The sequence below is a fragment of the Hylobates moloch genome, unplaced genomic scaffold (assembly GCF_009828535.3).
Source record: "Hylobates moloch isolate HMO894 unplaced genomic scaffold, HMol_V3 SCAFFOLD_4, whole genome shotgun sequence".
In the NCBI taxonomy this organism is placed as follows: domain Eukaryota; kingdom Metazoa; phylum Chordata; class Mammalia; order Primates; family Hylobatidae; genus Hylobates; species Hylobates moloch.
Window position 1 is genome coordinate 90,686,461 of NW_026652279.1, and position 24,615 is coordinate 90,711,075.

The 24,615-nt window shown below is 37.5% G+C and overlaps 1 protein-coding gene and 1 long non-coding RNA gene across 8 annotated transcripts in view; one reads left to right on the plus strand and one right to left on the minus strand.

Moving 5' to 3' along the window:
• Window positions 1-2,806, minus strand: part of LOC131383286 (uncharacterized) — a 102,623-nt gene extending 99,817 nt beyond the window's left edge. For both annotated transcript variants that reach the window (XR_009213194.1, XR_009213195.1), the window contains exons 1-2: window positions 2,641-2,806; window positions 1,986-2,122 (exon numbers count right to left, since the gene is read on the minus strand). This is a non-coding gene — a long non-coding RNA (uncharacterized LOC131383286). The remainder of the gene's footprint in view (window positions 1-1,985; window positions 2,123-2,640) is intronic.
• Window positions 1-24,615, plus strand: part of KATNAL1 (katanin catalytic subunit A1 like 1) — a 111,543-nt gene that overhangs the window by 62,106 nt on the left and 24,822 nt on the right. For all 6 annotated transcript variants that reach the window (XM_032150547.1, XM_058437718.1, XM_032150548.2 and 3 more), the window contains exons 7-9: window positions 6,273-6,431; window positions 7,144-7,270; window positions 10,206-10,340. In XM_032150547.1, the coding sequence (XP_032006438.1) occupies window positions 6,273-6,431; window positions 7,144-7,270; window positions 10,206-10,340 (421 nt within the window). The remainder of the gene's footprint in view (window positions 1-6,272; window positions 6,432-7,143; window positions 7,271-10,205; window positions 10,341-24,615) is intronic.

The following is a 24,615-nucleotide window of genomic DNA, read 5'->3' on the forward strand; positions in this document are numbered from 1 at the left end:
TGGGGAAAGAGATAAGGAATTATTTTTGAGTTTTAAATTTTGATATAATATTGGTGTGGAAATGCACCAAGTTAGAAATACAGGGCTGAAGCTTGTGAGAGAGGTAAAAGACGGAGATATTAAGTGCCTTTTCAAAAATATGTATCTCTGGGATTAACTTTTCTCTAACAGAATAATATTGAGGTCCTTCTTTACAAGTTTTAAGATCAGATTATATGATTTTTATAAAGGCAACATTTAAAATTGTACTTAGGAAATAAGGAGATGCCCAAGAAATAGACTACTGTATTTTCAGTGCTGAAGTATATAAACATATGCTTGAATCACTCTTACATTGAGACTCTGTTCATCTGTCCATTTATCATCCAGCCTATCTTAGCACTTCTCAGATGGCACCATAATTTATCTATATTTTCTAATAGATTAAAAGTCTCTTGAGGATTTGTGTGATTCCTGACAGATTCAACTTTTTTTCCTCAGGGCCTAGTACTTAGTAAGCATTGGATAAGTTTACACTGGGTAAATACATATTTATTGAGTGTTTACCTTGTGTCACATGATAGGCTACGTGCAGAGGATACCAAAATGAGTGAATAATAGCCCCCAAGAAGCTCATGGTCTTCGGGTGATTAAGCATGTATTTAATGGAGGCCATGTGGTAAGTGAAGTATTTTTTGAGGACATTGTGACTAGTGTCTGATAGAGTAATGAACACACTGCTATGGCAGGAGAGAGGAAGAGGGATTTAGCCTGCTGTGGAGAATAATACCAGGGATGGCCTCCCAGAGCAGGTGACTCTGAACTGAGACTTGAAAGATGAATAGAAGTTAAACAGGCAGATGTGATGAAGAAGGGCTCTAAGGCAGAGTGGATATCATGTACAAACACATGAAAAGTGTAAGAGAACACAGTATATGTGAGGAATCTTGTGTAGTTCAGTGTGGCTGGAAGTATAGAGTGTTTATATGGGACATAGTAACAAAAGACACTGCTGGAATGGTTGATGTGACCCACTTCTCACAAAGAGCCCTGCATGCCATGCTAAAGATGTCAGCCATTGAAGAGTTTTTAGTAGAAGGGTGATTTGCAAGTGTAGGAAGATCTCTTTTCTGTAGCAGTGTGGAGGACAGGTTGGGGGTGGACATAGATGGATATGAAAAAGTAATCTGATCAGGAAGTTGTTGAAATAATCTAGCCAAACAATGAGGACAAATGCCTGCAGAAAGGCATGGGCTTTTTGGTTAGTGAAAAATGAATGGATTTCTGAGAGACATTTAGAAGGTATCAGTGACTGATTGTTTACAGAGATGTGGGAGAGAGACAAGTTGTATGACTCCCAGATTCCAGACTTGAATTGAATGACTTCTGACATCACCTACCCAGAGTCGGGCCAAACTTCACAGGTTGAGAGCACAGTTTTCCACAAGACTGCCCTCACTTCAGACACTAGCTGCCAACTTGGGGGTCCCCAGGTCACTCTTATGACCAGCTGGCTACAAATTCAGGAGTTCCCACTACCCTCTCAGGTTTGATAATTCTCTAGAATGACTCACAGAACTTAGGGAAGCCTTACAGTTGAGCCCAGGGCAGCATAGGCATGAACATCGTGGGTCCCCTTACATATGGCTTTTCTTCTGCCTCTGCTGCCCCAGAGACAAGACCAACCCCTCCTTTTCCTCCTCCTCCTTAGCCTATCCAAGGTGAAGACCTTTAAGGTGATACACTTCCATTTAATGAATAATAAATATATTTTCTCATAATTTTCTTAATAATGTTTTCTTTTTTCTAGCTTTATTGTAAGAATACCATATACAATACATATACAAAATATGTGTTTACAATTTTTGTTATCAGCAAGGCTTCAAATCAATAATAGGCTATTCATTGATTTTTTTTTTGGGAATCAAACATTATATGCAGATTTTTGACTGTGTGGAGGATTGGTGCCCCAACCCCTAAGTCGTTCAGGGAGCAGCTGTACTTACGATGACAGTATTATTATAGCCGAAGGATATAAATCGGAACCAGCCAAAAGGAGAAACTTAGAGGGCGAGGTCTAGAAGGATGCTGAAGGTGACGCTTCTTTCGCCTTGTCTTCATGGAGTTAGGATGCTTTACTCTCCTGGATGTGTGACAATATGGAGATTATTGCATCACATGGACATGTGATAGTACTGTTATAGTTTGGATATAGTTTGGATATTTGTCCCACCAAATCTCATGTTGAAATTTGATTCTTGATGTGGTAGTGTTGGGAAGTGGTGCTTAATGGGAGGAGTTTGGGCCATGGGGGCAGATCCCTCATGAATGGCTTGGTGCCAGCCTCATGGTAATGAGCAGTTCTCACTCTGTTCATTCTCATGAGAACTGGCTGTTTCCCCTCTCTCTTGTTTCTGTTCTTGCCATGTGAGTTCTGCATGCTGCTGGCTCCCTTTCACCTTTCTCTGTAAGTGGAAGCAGCATGAGGCCATCACCAGAAGCTGAATGGGTGCAGGCACCATGCTTCCTGTACAGCCTGCAGAACTGTGAGCCAAATAAACCTTTTTTTTCTTTAAAATTACCCAGCCTCAGGTATTTCTTTGTAGCAACACAAATGGACTAAGAGAAATATGCAGGATATTGCCAATTAGGGAAGCTCACCTGATCAATTGAATGATTGCCCATGGTTCTTAATCTCTTGTTCTCTTCCTCTCCCTAAAGGTTGAGTTGATATCACATGGCTGAAAGCCCCAGCTCTCTAATCACATGGTTGGTTTTCCTGGCATGGTCATCCCCCATCCTGAGTTGTCTTGTTGGCATAAACTATATAGGGGCCCACTATGAGTCACCTCATTAGCATAAAATTTCAGGGCCTATTGTGATAACAAAAATAATCCTGTCGCTAGGGTAATTCCAAGGATTTAGAGGCTATTTTCCAGGGACTGGGGACAAAGGCCAGCTACATTCTTTATTATACAGGGTACAGGGAACTGATATTGGAAATAGAGAAAGGAGCAGGCTTAAATAGAAACAAAATGTGTTTCAATAAATACTCAGCAGCTAATTCGAAATAGAGGCCTGGAGCTTCAGATAGAGTGTGAGTGTAAAATCGTGAGATACAAAGGGTGGTTGATGATCTGGTATGGATGAGTTTGTTCAGGAGTTTTGTAAAGGGAAAGGTTTAGAATTGCTTTGGGAATATAAAGGGCAGAGGAAAGAGGAGATCTGAGGCAGTGAACATAGCCAGAGAGCAGAAGTGTCTGGAAAAGAGCAGTGTCAGGGTTTCAAGAAGAGGGGAATGAATACCGTGAAGCAGCATCAAAGGTCAGAGAGAAGTCAAGGAGGTACGATTGAAGAATGACCATTAGGTTAGTAAATGAAGTATTTTTAGTAAATTGGTGAAGACTAAAGTCATGTTGTAGCTTATGAAGAAGAAATAGCATAAACCATTGAAGGTTGGCTGTGAGAGGAAGAAGAGATGGATAGTAGCTAGAGGATTTGTAGAGTCAAGTGAAGGATTTTTTTTTTTGTCTCAATTTTATCTGTTTTTTTAAACATTTTTTGTTTTTGAATTGATACATAATAGATGTACATACTTTTGGGGTTCATGTGATAATTTAATACATTCACATAATTTGTAAAGATCCAATCAGTGTAAATGGGATATCCACCATCTTTAACATTTGTCTTCATGCTAAGAACATTCAAATTATTCTCTTCTAGTTATTTTGAAATATATAATAGACTATCGTAAATTGTGGTCACCCTACTGATCTATCAAGCTGTACTCATTAATCAGCTTCTCTTAATTCTCCCTTGACCCCTACCCTTCCCAGCCTCTGGTAACCACCAGTCTATTCTGCCTTCATGAGATCCTTTTTTAGCTCCCACCAATGAATGAAAACATGTGATATGTGTCTTTTTGTGCTTGATGTATTTCACTTTACATAACGACCTCCACCTCCATCCATGTGGCTATAAATTACACGATTTTATTTTTTTTATGGCTGAATAGTATTCCATTTTATATATATACCACATTTTCTTTTTCCATTCATCCATTGTTGGGCACTTAGGTTGATTTTGTATTTTGGCTGTTGTGAATAGTGCTGTGATAAACACAGGAGTGCAAATAACTCTTTGATATATTGATTTCCTTTTTTTTTTGGATATATTCCTAGTAGTGGAATTGCTGGATCATATGGTAGATCTGCTTTTAGTTTTTTGAGGAACCTCCACACAGTTTTCCACGGTGGCTCCCACCAACAGTATGGGAGCATTCCCCTTTTTCCATATCCTCACCATCATCTATTATTAGCTATCTTTTTGATGAAAGCCATTTTAATTGGAGTGAGATGATCTCATTTTGGTTTTAACTTGAATTTCTCTAATGATTAGTGATGTTGAGCATTTTTTCATATATCTATTGGACATTTGTATGTCTTCTTTTGAGAAATGTCTGTTCTGACCTTTTGCCCATTTTAAAATTGGATTATTTGTCTTTTTGCTATTGAGTTGCTTGAGCTGCTTATGTGTTCTGGTTCTAATCCCTTGTCAGATGGATATTTTGCAGATATTTTCTCCCATTGTGGGGGTGTCTCTTTGTTGTTTACTTTGCTGTGCAGAAGCTTTTTAGTTTGATATAATTTATTTATCTGTTCTTGCTTTGGTTGCCTGTGCTTTTGAGGTCTTACACAAAAAAATCTGCCTGGACTGATGTCCTGTAGCATTTCCCCAGTGTTTTCTTCTAGTAGTTTCATGGTTTCAGGTTTTTAACCTATTTTGATTTGATTTTCGTATATGGTCTTTAATCCATTTTGATTTTTGTATATGGTAAGAGATCAGCTTCTAGTTTTATTCTTCTGCATATGGCTGTCCAGTTTTTCCAGCAACATTTATTGAAGAGACTGTTCTTTCCTTAAGGGATTTTTGTAATGTGGCAGATTAAAGTATATTTATATACCGAGGGGAAAGAGCCAGTAGACAAAGAGATACAGGAAAGAGAGAAATAAATTAAAGGAGTAATGTTGTGAGGAGGTGAAGTTTTTCAATATCATACAGTAGCTATAAACAGCTGCCAGTGTTAGAAATTAACTCCTGTGGGAGGTGGCCACATTAATGGCATTGCAGGATGGCCCTCTCAGAGAGTATGGAAAAAGGCATCGGAGAAGTAAGAACTTTGCTCTAGCTATGCTTATAGCATCAACTGGTCGTTTTCATGGTTTTTAAAATCTCAACCTCATGCAAAGTTGAGGGCTCCCTAACATAGCAAAAAAATATTTTTGTAAAACGAATGTTTCAAATTGTAGTGATTCCTCGTTGATCTGTGTATCAGAATTCTATAGCTAAAAAAGCATTTGGACAGTTTCTGAATTTGGAGTTTATGAAACTTTGACATACACATAGTTTTCAAAGCTTAAATCCCCAGAAGCTTGTCAAACCAAAGTAGCAATTGGATCAGAATTCCTCTTAAGGAATCACCAGGTATTATGCAGAAAAATTTAGTGTGAGCTATGTATTTAAACTCTATTAAAAATCCTGGAAGAAAATAATTATTTAAGAACCCATTAGTTTTTAAGACTAGAAGGTTGGATTCCTTGAATAATTTTTATTCTTCACTGATTTGTTTTTATAGAATACTTTTATGTTGTTTTCAAAACTAAGAAGTAACTGAAGTTTAGTTTTTATTCTGTATTTACTGGCTCTTTCATCACTATCACTATTTTATGTAAACTAACACATTAAAATACAAATCTTGCTAATTTGGTTATGTTTGAATCACCACTGGATTTTTTACTGTTACCTTATTAACTCATAAATGGGTCTTTATTTTTTACTGAAAGCTGTATATTATAAATGCTCTGTGGAAGGTAGATTCTGTCCTTTATAGAGGGTAAGGAATGTGTAATTCTGCCACATGTGATAGAAAATGTCTTATTTTTTATTATGTGTAACAGAACAGTTGCTTTTAAGCAGTGCTCAATATTATATGTATATATCATATGCCAGGTTCAGGAAACTGAGATTATATCTAAATGTATGAGAAACTTGTTTGTTGTCTGGGCTTTTTGTTAGGTTATCTCTGACTACCTCTGGCTTGAGACATTTTGTGAAATTTCTTCATTTTTTCTAGCTATAAAATAATACTCTTGCTAAATGCGTCATGATTTTACTGTGACAATTTTGAGTTTATCTTTCGACAGAAAAATCTTCATGTACATTAATAGCTGATGATAATTTATAAAAAAATTTTTGATCTGATAAATCATTTAATTCGTCTTTTGAAATTTCAGGGTGTACTGATGGTTGGACCCCCAGGCACTGGTAAAACTATGCTAGCTAAAGCTGTTGCCACTGAATGTGGTACAACATTCTTCAACGTTTCCTCTTCTACGCTGACATCTAAATATAGAGGTGAATCTGAGAAGTTAGTTCGTCTGTTGTTTGAGATGGTGAGTGACGATATATTCAGATTTCAAAGTAGTGTGTGTAAGCCTATGATGCCCCCATAAATCAGCTCTGTCCACCTGGAATCTTTTTTGAAAAGGGCAATGTAATTCTATTTTAATAGTTCTTGACACACTGACGAGAAATGGGATGATGGGTTTTGTGGGATAGTTGGTGTATCTTCAGTGTATCTTTTTCTTTAAGGTAAAACAAGGCCTTTTGGCATCCTGTCCACTGAGGGTGGAAGAAGAGACTTTGGTCGTATGTGTGGGTTGACTGGTATTTCTAGATCTCTAGGGAGCTGATGGAACAGAAGAATATTTTAATATGTGTTTTAAAAATCAGAGCCTGACCTGTCATTAAAGTTTATTCCTTTTTCTTATGGGATTTGCAGTAACTTAAGAATGTATATTTGAGGATTGAGGTTGATTTATTTTTGAAAAATTTTTTCGTTATGGAAATTTGCAGACATGAAAGTTCATAGTACAATGCACCCCTACGTATCTATCACCCAGCTTCACCAGCCATATAACCTTTATTTTTAGAAATTTCTTTTGTCTCATGGGAATGATTGATTTAGCCTTTGCCATAACCAGATGATGGCATTAAAATAGTGAGAAGTTTCTGCCCTCTTGCCACTGTTTTAAAAGATTTTTTAAAATACTCCGATTGTTTTATGAGATTATTGAATGATTTCTTTAAAATATTTTCATAAAGGCTAGATTTTATGCCCCTACCACGATCTTCATTGATGAGATAGATTCTATCTGCAGTCGAAGAGGAACTTCTGATGAACATGAGGCAAGTCGCAGGGTCAAGTCTGAACTGCTCATTCAGATGGATGGTAATTGATATTTAATTATTGTTTCAAAACTCTTATTTTTAAATATTTTGTGTAAACTCATAGTCAATGGATGGATTAGAAGGCAGCCTGAGTTTAATTATTTGTTCATTCACCCATTTGTTCATTTGTTCATGCACTCAGAAAGCATTTCTTGCGTACTTGTTAGAGATCATGCACCATTTCAGATTCTGAGATTACAAAGAAAAAGGCTACTATGGCCTTCAAGGAGCTTACTATTTGGAGCAAAGGTTCTAGAGGCAGGATCTAGAGTCCTAGGGATCCTTGAGACCCTTTAAAGAATCTGCAAGATCAAAACTATTTTCATAGGAATATCAAGTCATTGTTTGCCTTTTCTTTTTTACTCTCATTCTCTCACAAGTGTACAGTAGAGTTTTTGAGAGGCTGTAAGACGTAGGGTATCATAAAAGGTAGAAAGCAGAAGCAGATATGAGAATCCAGCTTTTCTCTAGATAGACATTAAAGAGATTTGCAAAAATGTTAAAAAAAAAAAAGCCCCTCTTCTTTTTTTAAATATTTTGGAAAACATACTTTTCATAAAAATATGTAATGAATTTATCATTATTTTTAAGTGAATTATTTTTAAGTTAATTAATATTTTTAAATTTCAATTTTAGGTTTTTTCTTTTTTTTCATTCAATTTACCCATGCACCATCTATTTTAAGTTTTAAAGATATTGATAGATACACTCCAGACACTAAAAAGCTCTTTGGGGTTCTCAATAATTTTTTTTTTTTTGTAAGGTTCAGAGCTTTGCTGTGTTGCCCAGGCTGGAGTACAGTGGTGTGAACACAGCTCACTGCAGCCTTGACCTCCTGGGCTCAAGCAATCCTCCTGCCTCAGCCTCCTAAGTAGCTGGGACCACAGGCACATGCCACCACATCTGGCTAAGTTTTATTTTTTGTAAAGACAGGGTCTCTCCATGTTTCCCAGGCGGTAGTTGAACTCTTGAGCTGAGGTGATCCTCTGGACTCAGCCTCTCAAAGTGCTAGGATTATAGACATGAGCCACAGCACCCAGCCTCAGTAATTTTTAAGAGTATGAAAGGGTCCTGAGATCAAAAAGTTTGAGAACCACTGATCTGGATGGGAAGCAGGCAACTGATCAGATGAATATAATACATTATGGTACATTCTGGGGTAGAAGTAAAGTCTGGGTGCAGTGGAAACACAGGAGAGGCACCACCAAGACCAGGGCAGTCATGGAAAGAGATAGCCGAGTTGGACTTTGAAACATTGGTAGGAGTTATCCAGACAGAGAAAAAGGACCCTGAAGAGCCATAGAAGGAAGAGGGTATGGGTTCAGAGCTGCTGTTCAGAGATAAGTTACTCTGGTAGTTAGTTGTGTGGTAGACAAGAGGCCGTTCAAGCAAAACATTAGAACAGATAAAATATGTTAAAAAATATCCAGGGTGAGGGACTGAGTGCAGTGGCTCACGCCTGTAGTCCCAGCGCTTTGGGAGGCTGAGGTGGGAAGATCACTTGAGGCCAGGAGTTCAAAACCAGCCTGGTTAACATAGCAAGACTTTAACATAGCAAAAACTTTAAAAAGTAGCTGGGTGTGGTGGCATGTGCCTGTAGACCCAGCTACTCAGGAGGCTCAGGTGGGAGGATAGCTTGAGCGCAGGAGTTTGAGGCCACAGTGAGCTGTAATTGTGCCATGGCACTCCAGCCTGGGCAACAGAGCAAGAACCTGTCTCATAATAACAACAACAACAAAACACCAACAATATCCGAGTTGTGCTGTTTCAAAACAGTCATGGTTATTCATCAACTGTGGATACTTACTGAATACTTATAATGTACTACGAGACCCTTCCCTCAATGAGTTTACCATTTTAACTTTTGCTAAAGTATGAGAGAAAGGAATAAGTTTTATTTTTGAGGTGGGGTATAGGAAAAAAATTAGGTGTTTAAAATTGGAAAAGGAAATCACCGAATACAAATTTAGTCAGCTGAATTTCATTGAGGGGTATTTGTGACTATTGTTGATTATTAGTTGGACAGCTTGATTCTTTGTCATAATGATTGAAGTAGGAGTTTCGTAATAAGAAAATATTATATGTTTCAGTGAGCCGAGATCATGCCAGGGCACTCCAGCCTGAACAACAGAACCAGACCTTGTTTTTTTAAAAATACTATATTGAACTAGGTTGCTTTGAGTCCACTAGGACTTTATTATGCCAGACTAGAAAGTCTTATCAATAAAGTTGATGGGTTTTTTAATCTTTTATTTTTCACTACATATTTTCTAGAGTTTCTGTTGTGTGACCTGAAATTTTTTATTTTAAAATTTTAATTCCGAAAAGGAGACACTGTGTATGTACATGTAGTTGGTTTGGTTATTTTTATCTGTGATTACTGGGTTCATTCTTAAATGTCTTATTTATTTTTTACAAGTCACTTAAAAGTTTAAAGGACAGCATCATGGAAATATAACCTGTCTTTCAAAATTATAATTGCATGCTAGAATAAGTAAATGTGAACCCTCTGTTTTCACTTCTTGAGAAAATAGACTAAAAACTAAAATAAAATTTTTGCGGAACTTTATGATTTAAAAGAAATAAGAGGAATAAAACAGAGCCTAATCTCCTATGCCTTTTCTTTTCGGAGGAAATATGCATTCATTTTCTTATAGAAAAATGGATGTTTTTATTGGATTAAAATCCTGCACTAGGTTGCACAAGAAAAAAAAAAAAAGAAAGAAAAAAAAATTCCACACTAGGTTATGTGAATTCTTCTACTTCTTTGTTTTGTAGTTATCTGTTAATGAGTCTGGTTTTGCCACCACACAGAGGTCAGGACTGCACTGTCTTCATCATTGATTCTGCCACTTTGGCTAAAAGAAATGTTAATTGAATGAAAGAATAAAGGGTTGTAAGAAAAACACTATCTTTTTCTCCCTTACTGTGTATAGGAGTTGGAGGAGCTTTAGAAAATGATGATCCTTCCAAAATGGTTATGGTATTGGCTGCTACTAATTTCCCGTGGGACATTGATGAAGCTTTGCGAAGAAGGTTAGAAAAAAGGATATATATACCTCTCCCAACAGGTATGATGCCTTCTCTGTTTTGAGCTTTCTGTTAACTTTCTGTTACCTTTCCCATGTATCTAAATCTTTATTCCATTGCCATTCTGCTTACAGGAGTTTATAGCATCGCAAAATTAATTTGTAGTAGATGTGAACACAGGCCACAGTACTCTATTGAGATTTCTTACGTTTCAGAGAAATTCTTAAATTTAGAACAATATTCATGTTAATAAATATGGTAGCACTTTTAAGTTTTCACTTTTCAACTTGAAGTTTTTTTGGATCTTTTTCAAAATACGCTGTTTTGGAGAGAGAGTGTGTGTGTGTACGTATATACATATATTCTTACTTATTTATTTATTTATTTACTTTTTGAGACAGAGTCTTATTCTGTTGCCCAGGCTGGAGTGCAGTGGCATGATCTCAGGTCACTGCAACCTCCACCTCCTAAGTTCAAGTGATTCTTGTGCCTTAGCTTTCCGAATAGCTGGGATTACAGGTGTGCACCACCACACCCAGCTAATTTTTATGTTTTTAGTAGAGACAGGGTTTTGCCATGTTGTCTAGGCTGGTCTCAAACTCCTGGCCTCAAGTGATCTCCCGCCTCAGCCTCACAAAGTGCTGGGATTACAGGTGTGAACTACCACGCCCAGCCTGGAAAATATAATTTCATCCTGTTAATGAATGCTGAAATTTCCATGAATGGTTTTTTCTTTTTATTTTGAGGTAAAATTTACATAGAATGAAATGTACTTAAGTATATAATTTGATGAGTACAAATCTGTACTCCTGTTTAATCAATACCCTAATCAAGATGTAGGGCATTTCTATCATCCTATAAAGTTCCTGTGTGCCCCTACCAGCTAATCCTCCAATAGGCATTCACTGTACGTGATTTTTATCACCATAGGTTAGTTCTTTCTCTTGTTAAACTTCATATAAATGGAATCGTGACAGCATGTACTCACTGTGTCTGGCTACTTTCACTTGAGGTTCATCCGTGTGATCACATGTATCAGCAGCTTATTCCTAGTATGATTATACCACAGTTTGTTCTCCTTTTGATTGGTATTTAAGTTATTCCTAGTTTTTTTGGCTATTATGAGTAAAGCTGTAAACTTTCTTGTGCGTATCTTTTTTATGGATGAATGTTTTCAATTCTTTTGGATAATATAAGAAAAGAAAAGATGGGTCATAGGGTAGGCATATGTTTAGCTTTTATAGGAAATACCCAAACTGTTTTTCAGAATGGTTGTACCATTTTGTATTCCATCATCAATAAATGAGAATTCAAATACTTCCATATCCTTGCCAACATGTGGTGTTGTCAGTATTTTAATTTCATTCATTCTAGTAAGTATGAAATGCTGTCTCATGATTTAATTGGTATTTCTCTGATGACTTACATTGAGTACCTTTTTATGTGCTTTTTATGGTCATGGTATACTTTTTGTGTAGGGTCATTTCTTTTTCCCAGTTTTTAATTGGATTATTTGTTGCTTTATTAATGCTTTTTATGTTATTAGATCTGTGCATTGTGAATATTTTCTTCTAGTTTGTAGTTTGCCTTTTGATTTTCTTTATGGTATCTCTTAATAAGCAGACATTTTAAATTTTGATGAAGTCCTGTTGACAATTTTTTTTAATGAATAGTACTTTTTGTGTCTTAAGAAATCTTGTCTATCCCAAAGCTGCAAAGTTTTTCTCCTGTTTTCTTTTGGAAACTGTATTTATATCTGTGATTCCTCTTGAATTTGTGTGTGTGTGTGTGTGTGTGTGTGTGTGTGTGTGTGTGTGTGTGTGTATGGAGATGAGTCATTTTTTTCATATGTACATACAGTTGTTGTAGCATCACTTACCGAAAGGAGTTTTCTTTTTTCGTTGAATTACTTTGGCACCTTCATTGAAAATTATTTTGTTGTGTATGTGTGGGTCTATTTCTGAATACTATTCTGTTCCATCGTTTTTTAAATACACACACGTATGGTTATCTAAGTTATTTGTTTTTTTCTTGAGCAAGCTTTGGTAACATATGTCTTTCAAATAATTTTTCTATTTTTTATAAGTTGTCAAATTTATTTGGATTTGACCTAATGTGAATGTGGAAGCTGATTAAATAGTTATGGGAGATTGTGGAAGCTGATTACATAGTTCATGTCTGGTTCTGGAACTTGAAGTCAGTAAGGAGGGCACTTAGGAAGAGATGATGAATGTGAAGTGGTAGAAGTAAGGACAAACTCTACCTGTGGGGGTGGGATCCATAAGGATACATTGGAATCTATGTTGAACTCTTTTTTTCCACTGAGACTCCTAACCTTTCCTACAGAAGAAGCTAGCTAAATGTATACCTGGCTCAAAAGTCAAAGCTGAAGGAAGAAATGTGGCAGAAACTACAAAGAGCTGAAGGTGCAAGTGCTGCCCACACTAACAAGGAGAACTAAGAAATAAGTGACAGTATGTGCCAGCTTTCTGAGATGATTAATTTTTGCCTTTCAAATCTCAGACATGACTCATGTGGTCCACACTAACACAGAGCTATGCAATAAAGAGAATTCCGGGAAATGAAATTCCAGCTTCACTTAAGTTGGCATAATACAAATCTACACACCTTATTTTCCTTTTATTGGCCATAGGCTCTGTAGTGATGGCTCATTTTTCATTCCTAATATTAGTAATTTCTCTCTATTGTTCTTCATTTTTGGTTGAGATTTATCAATATTGTTAATCTTTCCAAATAACCAAATTTTTGCTTTGTTAATTTTCTATTTTCTATTTCAGTGATTTCTTCTCTCTTTTAAAATTTTTTTTTGCTTTATACTTTGAGTATAATTTTTTCTTTCTGAAGTTAGAAACTAAGGTTATTGATTTTAGGAACCACATTTCCCCTTTTTTTTTTTTTTTTTTAAGAGACAGAGTCTTGCTCTGTTACCCAGGCTGGAGTGCAAGTGGCATGATCGTAGCTCACTGCAGCCTCAAACTTTTGGGATCAACAGATCCTCCCACCTCAGCCTCTTGAGTAGGGACTACGAACACATGTCACTGTGCCTGGCTAATTTTTTTATTTTTATTTTTTGTAGAGACAGAGGCTTGCTGTGTTTCCCAGGCTGGTCTCAAACTCCTGGCCTCAAGCAATCCTCCCAATAGCATTGGGATTACAGATGTGAGCTATTGCACCTGGGCTTTTTTTCTTTTTTAAATTTGCACATTTTAAAGCTATAAGTTTCTCATTAAGTACTGCTTTGCTTTTATCTCACAAATTTTGCTGTATCATATTTTTTCTACTCTTAAGTTAGAACTATTTTTCTAATTTTCCTTTTTAAATTGCCTTTATTTGGTCCTTGAGTTATTTAGCATTTAAATTGGTTTGGGAGCCAAATAATTGGGGTGTGTTCTAGATATCTTATTGTTGATTTTTAATTTAATTCATTGCAGTCAGGAACATACTCTGACTGCAGAGTATGTCAATACTCTGAGTGCAAGAAGTCAATTTTTGAACTTCTTGAGATTTGTGATTCAGCATATAGTCTATCTTGGTGAATGCTCCAGATGCAATTGAGTAGAATGTTTATTCTGAGCTTGTTACAACGTTCTATAAATGTCAGCTAGATGAAGTTGGTGTGATAGTATTATTCAAATAATAAGATCCTTGCTGATTTTTTAGTCTAGTTTTTCTATCAGTTACTGAGAGTGGCTTATGGAAATCTTCATCTATGACTGGGAACTTGTTTATTTCTCCCTTTAGTTCTTTCAGTTTCTGCTTTATGTTTTGGAGTGTGTTTTGATGTTCTGTTGTTAAGTAAATAAATTATCATTGTTATATCTTATTGGTCCTATTACCAGTATGAAATGCCTCTCTATCTCTGAGAATACACTTTGACTTGGTATCTGCTTTGACTGCTATTAATTTAGCCTTACTTTCTTTTCCTATTGTCGGTGTGCTATATCTGCTTTTTATTTTTTACCCTACCCTGTCTTTATATTTACAGTGCAGTTTTTTTTTGTTTTTGTTTTGTTTTGTTTTTGAGATGGAGTCTCGCTCTGTCACCCAGGCTGGAGTGCAGTGGCGCGATCTGGGCTCACTGCAAGCTTCACCTCCCGGGTTCACGCCATTCTCCTGCCTCAGCCTCCTGAGTAGCTGGGACCACAGGCGCCTGCCACCACGCCCGGCTAGTTTTTTGTATTTTTGGTAGTAGAGACGGGGTTTCACCGTGTTAGCCAGTATGGTCTCGATCTCCTGACCTCGTGATCCGCCTGCCTCGGCCTCCCAAAGTGCTGGGATTACAGGCATGTACAGTGCAGTTTTTATAGACAGCATATAGTTGAGCCTTGCTATTTGTCCAGTCTGTATCTCTTTTTTGTTTGTTTGTTTGTTTGTTTGTTTGAGTCGGAGCCTCACTCTTGCCCAGGCGGGAGTGCAGTGATGCGATCTCGGCTTACTGCAACCTCTGCCTCCCAGGTTCAAGCGATTCTCCTGCTTCAGCCTCCCGAATAGCTGGGACTACAGGCATGTGCCACCCTGCTTGGCTAATTTTTTAATATTTTTAGTAGAGACAGGGTTTCGCCATGTTGTCCAGGCTGGTCTTGAACTCCTGAGCTCAGGTGATTCTCCCACCTTGGCCTCCCAAAGTGCTGAGATTACAGGCGTGAGCCACTGCACCTGGCTGTCTCTGCTTTTTAATAGGTGTATTTAGTCCATTTAAATTTAATGTAATTGGTGATATGATTGTGTTTAAGTCTGCGATCTTGCTATTTGTGCTGTTTGTTTCTCTGTACCCCCCTTGCTAATTTCTTTTGGGCTAATTGACTATTTTTACTATTAATTTTAATGCCATTATTGGAATTTTAGCTATACCTGACTATATTTATTTTAGTAGTTGCTCTAGCCATTACAGTATGCATAATTTTATATAGTTATTGTTTGTGCTTTTATTTTTTAAATTGTGTACCTAAATCAAAAGTGATTTATATACCACCACCATTATAGTACTACAGGATTCTGTACCTATCTTATATTTACCTTTATTAGAGAACTTTATATTTCATTTGCTTTTGTGTTGCAGTCTAGTATCCTTTTGTTTCAACTTGAAGGACTCATTCAGCAATTGTTGCGAGGCAGGTCTATTCATGATAACTCCCTCAGCTTTTGTTGATCTAGAACGGTCTCCTTCATTTATTTCACCATCATTTTTGAAGAGCAGTTTTGCCAAAATAGTATTTCTGGTTGGCAGGCTTTTTCTTTTATTACTTTGAATATATAATGTTACTCCTTTCTGGCATGTAATGTTTCTGCTAAGAAATATGTTGATATTTTATGAGTGCTCCCCTATAGATGACAAATAACTTTTCTTTTGTTGCTTTCATGATTCTGTCTTTGTCTTTGAATTTTGACAATTTGATTATGTGTCTCTATGGTCTTCCTTAGGTCATCCTACTTGGAGTCCTTTTAAGCTTCATGAATTTGTTCATTTCTTTTCTTATACAGGCATACCTTGTTTTATTATGCTTCTCTTTACTGCACTTTGCAGATACTGGGTTTTTCACAAATTGAAGGTTTGCGGCAACTGTGAATTAAGCAGGTCTGTGAGTGCCATTTTTTCAACAGCACGTGCTCACTTTGTGTCTCTGTCACATTTTGGAAATTCTCACAGTATTTCAGACTTTTCATTGTTATTTGTCTGTTACAGTGATCAGTGATCTTTAATGTTAGTGTTGTAATTGTTTTGGGGTACCACAAACTATGCCCACATAAGATGGCATACTTAATTGATAAATGTGTGTTTTATGACTCTTCCTTTCCTGAGGCCTCCCCATACCCTCAGACAGAACAATACTGGAATTAGGTCAGTTAAGAACTCTACAGTGGCCTCTAAGTGTTCAAGTGAAAAGGAAGATGCAACTGAAGTGAAGGAAGAATTACATCTTCCTTTCCATGTAAAGGAAGACATTTATGAAATCAGAAGCTAGATACGAGCTTAGTGAGGAAAGCATGAAAGCTGAGATACACCAAAGCTAGACCTCTTATGCCAAACAGCCAAGTTATGAATGAAAAGGAAAAGTTCTTGAAGGAAATTAAAAGTGTTACTCCAGTCAACACACGAATGATAAGAAAGTGAAACAGCCTTATTACTGATATGGATAGAGTGATCTGGATAGAAGATCAAACCAGCCACATTTCCTTAAGGCACAGCCTAATCCAGAGCAAGCCCCAACCCTCGAATTCTATAAAGGTTGAGAGAGGTGAGGAAGCTGCAAGAAAAAAAAATTGGAATCTGAGAGGTTGTTTCATGAGGTTTAAAGAAAGAAGCCATCTCCATAACATAAAAGTTCAAGGTAAAGCAGCAAGTACTGACACAGAAGCTGCAGCAAGTTATCCAGAAGAACTAGCTAAGATTCCTTTTGGAAATGTTACTGCTTACTGACAATGCACTTGGGGTATATCTCTTTGATGGAGATATACAAGGAAATTCATGTTGTTTTCATGCCTGCTTATGCAACATTCATTCTGTAGCCCATGGATCAAGGAGTCATTTTGACTTTCAAGTCTTACTTTTAAGAAATACATTTCATAAAGTTATAGTTGCCATAGATGGTGATTTGTCTGATAAGTCTGGGCAAAGTAAATTGAAAACCTTCTAGAAAAGAATCATTCTAGATGCCATTAAGAACATTTTTGATTCGCACAAGGATGTCAAAACAGTCTTAACAGGAGTTTGGAAGAAGTTAATTCCAACCCTCATTAATGACCTTGAGGGGTTCAAGACTTTGGTGGAGGACGTCACCACAGATGTAGTGGAAAAGCAAGAGAACTAGCATTAGAAGTGGAACTTGTAGATGGGACTGGATTGCTGCAATCTCATGATAAAACTTGAGCAGACAAGGAATTGCTTCTTATAGATGAGCAAAGAAAATATTTCTTGAGGTAGAATCTCCTGTGAAGATGCTGTGAACATTGTTGGAATAACAACAAAGAATTTAGAATATTTTATAAACTTAGTTGATAAAACAGCAGCAGATTTGAAGAGAATCAACTCCAATTTCAAAATAAGTGCTGTTATGGGTAAAATGCTATCAGATAGCATTGCATGCTACAGATAAATCTTTCATGAAAGGAAGAGACAACTGATACAGCAGACTTCACTCTTTTCTTATTTAAGAAGTGGATACTGCCACCCCAACCTTCAGCAGCCACGACCCTGATTCACCAACATACATCAACATTGAGGCAAGACCGTCCATGAGCCAAAATATTACAACTTGCTGAAGGCGGAGATGATTGTTAGCATTTTTTTTTTTAGCAAGAAAGTATTTTTACATTAAGATATCCATTTTGTACACTTAATAGACTACAGTATAGTGTAAATACAGCTTTTCTATGCATTGGGAAACCAAGAAATTTGTGTGACTCACTTTATTATGGTGGTCTGCAACCAAACCTGCAATATCTTTGCATTTAGGAAGTTTTTGGTTATTGTTTCTTCAGATAAGCTCTTTGTCTGTTTCTTACTCTAATTCCTTCTGGAGCTTCCATAGTATGTGTATTGATCTATTTTATGGTATCTAAGTCCCTTAGGCTTTCTTCACTTTTCTTCATTCTTTTTCTTTTTTGTTTCTGACTTGATTATTTCAAATGACCTGTCTTTGGGTTCACTAAGTATTCTGCTTGATCAAGACTGCTGTTGATCCTCTTTAGTGAATGTTTCGATTCAGTTATTGTATGTTTTAGCTCCATAATTTCTTTTTGGTTCTTTATATAGTTTTTGTCTGTTAAATTCTTATTTTGCTCATGCATTGTTCTCTTGATTACATTTAGTTGTTTTTCTGGGTTATCCTGTATAGTGCTGAGGTTCTTTAAGATGATTATATTGAATTCTTTGTCAGATAATTCTTAGATCTTTGTTTTTTTAGGATTGATTCCTAGAAATTAATTTTTTCCCTTTATTGGTCCACGTTTCTCTGTAACATGTGCCTTGTTTTTTGTTGTTGTGATTTGTGCATTTAAAAGAACAGCCAGCCCTTTCGACCTTTATGAACTCACTTCATACAGGGGAAGACCTTCACCAATCATCCTGGCTGGAGATTCTGAGGACCTCTCAAACCTTTTGTGGGTCTGCTGCCTCTCTGGGCTTGTGCATGTAATTTCCCTATTAGAGAGGTTTTCTGATTTCTTTTTCAGGAGCTTGTAGTCTCTCTTGCCCCTTCTGTTATCTGTCTTTGGTATTGTAGGTTTTCTGGCATGCAACAAATCTCTTAACTCTCTTTTGTTCTTTGTGGCCCCTGGGCCTTCAAGGTCTCCCAGTTCCATCAGTCCTTCAAGTCAGGTGAGATAGAAATCAGTCCCTTGGGCAGTCCTCTGAAATGCTGAAACATTAGACACACATTCCACTCTTCTCTTTCCCTCCCAAGTAAGGAGCCACAAGCTGGTTGCTTTCTCCCAATCATATGGAGCTGTGTTGGCTTTTGTCTACTGTATTATAAGTTGCTAGCGCTGCAACAACTTGCTGAGTTCTCTCTTTGTGCCTGCTCCAAATGTGGCAAGACAGAAACCAGCCCCTTGGGCAGTCCACTGAAAAGCTGGAATGCTGGATGTATATTCCACTTTTCTCTTTTTCTCCTGATGGAGAAGTTGTGAGGTAGGCATTTCCTCTTGATTGCATAGAGCTGTGCTAGCTTGAGGAAGGAGCTGATTTAGTTAACATGAAATGGCTTTTCTTGGCCAGGCACGGTGGCTTATGCCTGTAATCCTAGCACTTTAGGAGGCTGAGGCAGGCGGATCACCTGAGGTTGGGAGTTTGAGACCACCCTGTCCAACATGGAGAAACCCCATCTCTACTAAAAATACAAAATTAGCCGGGTGTGGTGGCGCATGCCTATAATCCCAGCTACTCGGGAGGCCGAGGCAGGAGAATTACTTGAACCCAGGAGGCGGAGGTTGCAGTGAGCCAAGATGGCACCACTGCACTCCAGCTGGGCAACAAGAGTGAAACTCCATCTCAAAAAAAAAAAGAAAGAAAAGAAAAGAAATGGCTTTTCTTACTCATTTCAGTGCAGTTTCCTAGGCTTTGAGCTTGCCTGTGCTGTGGGGCTGTGAATTCCTAACTGGTGGCTGAAGTTCTTTTACAGGCTTTTTGAACTATATTATTAAGTCATCAGTTCTATGGGGGGCTTCTATAGGAAGTCTGAGGCATCCTATTCTACTACCTTGCTAATGTCACTTTTGGCCTCCATTGTTTTTTTGATATGAGGTCAGCTGCTATTCATATCATTGTTCTGTTGTGTGTGATGTGTCTTTCTCCCTCTGGCCACTTTTTTTTTAAAATCAACTTTATTGAGAAATAATTTATATACAATGAATTTTATTCATTTAAAATTTAATGAGTTTGACAGTTAAACAGCCATGAAACCATACCACAATCAAGGTGGAAACCGTGTCTTTTATCTTCAAAAGATTCCTTGTGCCTCTTGTAATCCGTCCTTCCCTCTTCTCTCTACAACTCCCCCTCAGGAAACCACTGGTCTAATTTTTGTCAGTATAAAGTATTTTGAAGTTCATATTAATAGAATCCTACAGTAGGTATCCTTTTGTGACTAGCTTCTTTCACTCAGCATGGTGATTTTGAGTTTCATCCATGTTTGTTGTTTTTATTGGTGAGTAGTGTTTGTTCCATTACGTGGACATATCACAGTTTGTTTATCCATTCTCTTATCAATGAATATTTGCATTATTTCTAGTTTGAGGCTGTTGTGAATAAAGCTGCTATGAATATTCATGTTCAAGTCTATGTAGACATAGACTTTTTGTCTTAGATAAATACCTGTATGTGAAATGACTGCGGTATGTGGTGTGATATATGTCTACTGTAGAAAATAAGTTGGCATTTTCTTAATTGGTTGTCTTCTGTGGTTTTTTTTTTAAGGTATTCTATTTATCTTTGTGTTTCAGCAGGTTGACTGTGATGTGTTCCTTTTGTCTTGCATGTATGTTGGACTTCTTGATACTGTCTCACAGGTCATTAAAATTCTGTTAAATGTTTTTTCCCAAAAGTTTTTCTTTATATTTTTAAGGTTGGATAATTTCTAAATCAAGCTTCATGTTTACTGACCCGCTTTTGTCATCCCTAATCCATTTTTAAACCTGTCTAGTGAATTTTTTATTTTAGATACTGTATTTTCCAAATCTAGCATTTCCATTTGTTTACTTTTTTTTTTTTTTTTTTTTTTGAAATGGAGTTTTGCTCTTGTCGCCCAGGCTGGAGCGCAGTGGCACAATCTTGGCTCACCACAACCTCTGCCTCCCGGGTTCAAGCAATTCTCCTGCCTCAGCCTCCAGAGTAGCTAGGATTACCGGCATGTGCCACCATGCTCAGCTATTTTTTGTATTTTTAGTAGAGACAGGGTTTCTCCATGTTTGTCAGGCTGGTCTTGAAGTCCTGACCTCAGATGATCCGCCTGCCTTGGCCTCCCAAAGTGCTGGGATTACAGGCGTGAGCCACCTCACCTGGCCTCCATTTGGTTACTTTTTATAGTTTTTATTACTTTGCTGGGATTCCTCATTTGCTTATTTTTGTCTCTTAAAAATTCTTTGGCATTCTTCCCTTCCAAAAGTAGAGCTTAGTTCCCCTCCATCTGAATGTGGATTAGACTTAGTGATTTTCTTCTAAGGAATAGGATATGGCAGAAGTGATGCTAAATGATTTCTGAGGCTAGATCATGAAAAGGATAGTTTCTGCCTGACTCTCCCTCACTTGGATCACATGGGATCATTTGCTCTTGAGGAGGCCACCTGTCATGGCTGGAACCATGTGGAGAAGCCCAAATGGGAAGGAACTGAAGTTTTCCACCAGCAATCAGCACCATCGTGCCAGCCAATGTGAGAGCTACCCTTGGATGACTATAGTTCTGGTCCATGTATTAACTGCAACTTCCTGAGAGACCTTGTATTAGTCAGGGTCCTACAGAGAAACAGAACCAACAGGATATGTATATATAGTGAGGTTTATTTTAGACAGGTGGCTCACACGATTATGGGGGCTGGTAAGTCCAAAATCTGTACCCTGAGCTGGCAGGTTAGACACCCAGGAAGAGCTGATACTGCAGTTCAGGTCCAAAGGCTATCAGGCTGGAGACCCAGGGAGAGCCAGTGTTGCAGTTGAAATCTGAAGGCCATTTGCTGAATTTCTTCTTCCCGGTGTGAGAGTTCAGTGTTGTGTTTTATTCAGACCTTCCATTGATTAGATGAGGCCCACCCACATTAGGAAGGGCAATTTGCTTTACTCAAAGGCCACTAATTTAAATGTTAATCTCATCGAAAAATGTGTTTACAGACACATTCAGAATAATTTTTCTTTTTCTTTTTTCTTTCTGAGATGGAGTTTCACTCTTGTTGCCCAGGCTGGAGGGCAGTGGCGCAATCTCACCTCACTGCAACCTCCACCTCCTGGGTTCAAGGGATTCTCCTGCCTCAGGCTCCCAAGTAGCTGGGACTGCACGTGTGTGCCATTGCACCTGGCTAATTTTGTACTTTTAATAGAGACAGGATTTCATCATGTTGGTCAGGCTGGTCTTGAACTGCTGACCTCAAGTGATCTACCCGCCTCTACCTCTGAAAGTGTTGGGATTACAAACATGAGTCACTGTGCCAGTCCCAGAATAATTTTTCATCCACTCTTTGGGCACCATTGCCCAGCCAAGTTGACATATAAAATTAACCATCACAGACCCCAGGCTAGAACTTTCTAACTACACCACTCTTAAATTCTTGACACACAGAAACTTAGAGGATAATAAATAGTTATGTAAAGTCTGTAAGTTTTAGTAAAATTTTTTATTCAGAAATGGATAATCTACCACTTTATAGTTTTTGTCAGCTAATTTTAGCATTTGATTCATTTGTTTCTGTTAGCCACTTTTTAATTCTCTTCAGTGTGGGCCATATTTTTCTGCTTCTTCACATATCCAATAATTTTATTGTATGTGCTACATTGTAGGGATTACAGATTATGTATTTTCCTTTAAATGGTGTTCTGGCAGGCATTCAGATTACTGGCAGAACTAAGAAAAATCAGTATTGAGTTATTTACTGCCTGTTGGTTAATACATGCAAACAGTTTTCTTTATATTCTGTCTCATTTTATAGTTGTTTACCATAGGAGGGCAAGTTTGGTAACAGTTATTTCATCATGGCTAGAAGTGGAAACCTCACCTACAAATTTTGAAACTTAATTTTTGTAACATATTCCTTGATCACCTTTTTGACTAGACCCCAAGGCTGTATAACATAATTACTTGACAGATTTTTTAGCTCACAGATTCCATCTTATATTATCTTTTCTGGCTGTTACTCTGTATTCTAATAATTTAATAATGTCGTTACTTAAAAAGAAAACTTTTCATTTTCTTAAAATAGTGCTTTATTTGGCTGGGTGTTGTCGCTCATGCCTGTAATTCCAGCACTCTGGGAGGCCAATGTGGGCGGATCACCTGAGGTCAGGAGTTTGAGACCAGCCTGACCGATATGATGAAACCCTGTCTCTACTAAACATACGAAAGTTAGCCAGACGTGGTAGCAGGTGCCTGTAATTCCAGCTACTCAGGAGGCTGAGGCAGGAGAATCACTTGAACCCAGGAGATGGAGGTTGCAGTCAGCCGAGATCATGCCACAGCACTCCAGCCTGGGTGACAGAGCGAGACCAGAGATCGCACCACTGCACTCCAGCCTGAGCGACAGAGCGAGACTCCTTCTAAAAAAAAAAAAAAAAAAAAAAAAAAAAATTTACTGATTGAGCTCATAAAATAATACGCTTATTTAAAGCAACATCAGAAGCGATTAGATTTAGAACCTATAAGTCATGCTGGAATATTGCACCTCTGAGAATTAACTCCTTAATACCTGGCTCATACACAAGTTGAAATTCGGGTGGTTTTTTTCTTATTTGTGATTTAAAAAGTTTCTTCCCATTCTTTTTCTCTTCATCCATGTTTTTGTTTGTTTTTTTGAGATGGAGTCTCGCTGTGTTGCCCAGGTTGGGGTGCAGTGGCATGATTTCGGCTCACTGCAATCTCCACCTCCCGCATTCAAGCAATTCTCCTGCCTCAGCCTCCCAAGTAGCCAGGATTACAGGCACATGCCACCACGCCCGGCTAACTTTGGTATTTTTAGTAGAGATGGGGTTTCACCATGTTGGCCGGGCTGGTCTCCAGCTCCTGACCTCAAGTGATCCACCTGCTTCCACCTCCCAAAGTGTTGGGATTACAAGCGTGAGCCACTGTGCCTAGCCCATGTTTTGTTTTCTAAACAAAATATGTGTATGATATCTAATATATTTGAATGTTTAATTTTACTACCATATTACAGTGATTATAAATAAAAATTGATACCAGTAGAGGGAATAAAATTGTTGCTGCTTGAATGTCAGTCACGTTATTCAAACTTTTGTTTTTTGAACTTTAATTCTTCACTATAATAAAGGGAGAAAAACATAATTAGAGAATAGTTGATGACAGCAAGTTTCTGAACTGCTAAGGAAAGCTTAGGTATTAGGGGAAAGACATACTTTATATTGGTATAAAGGTAGGAACTCAGTTTCCTTTGGAATTATAGAAGAAGAAAATAAACACGGCTAAGAGGCTTCCTTCTAACCTTGTTTTTCTTTATGAAAAGTAACAATTAATTACTTTGGGGTGCTTCTCTTTGTTTATTGTGGATCTGAAGGTGTGTACTTATGATCATGAAACCTGGGAAATGCTTTTTCCTCAAGGGGCTCCCAAACCAATAATTATAATTAGAACTCCACTCTTTTTCTTTTATCTATATTAATTCATCAACAAGTGTTCATTTAGCTCTTTGCTATCTGAAAGACATTTGTTAAGAACTGTGGGAATATAAATAATGTTCATTCCTTGTTAAAGAACTGCTTTGCTAGCCAGACATATACTTACCCTGACTGCAGTAAAACAGTGGAATGCATGAGCCAAGAGCTATGCACAGTATTTTTGGAATGGAGAGGGAGGAATCCTAAATTCTGACTGGTGTACTTAGGGGAGACTTCATGGAGGAAGTTGCATTTTGACTGAATTTTCATAGAGAAAAGTAGAATCGAAGCCATGGGTGCTTGAAAATGAATAGATAGGTGTTGGGACTGGAGCCACCCGATAGGATAAAAAGGCCTGGAAGAGATTGAACAATAAATAAAATTTAAGAAGACAAGAGATCTGAAAAGAATGATTTTGGAAATCCAGGGTAAAATTAATGGAAATAAAAGTAAAATGTATTAAAATTTAAAAAGTTGGACATTTTATG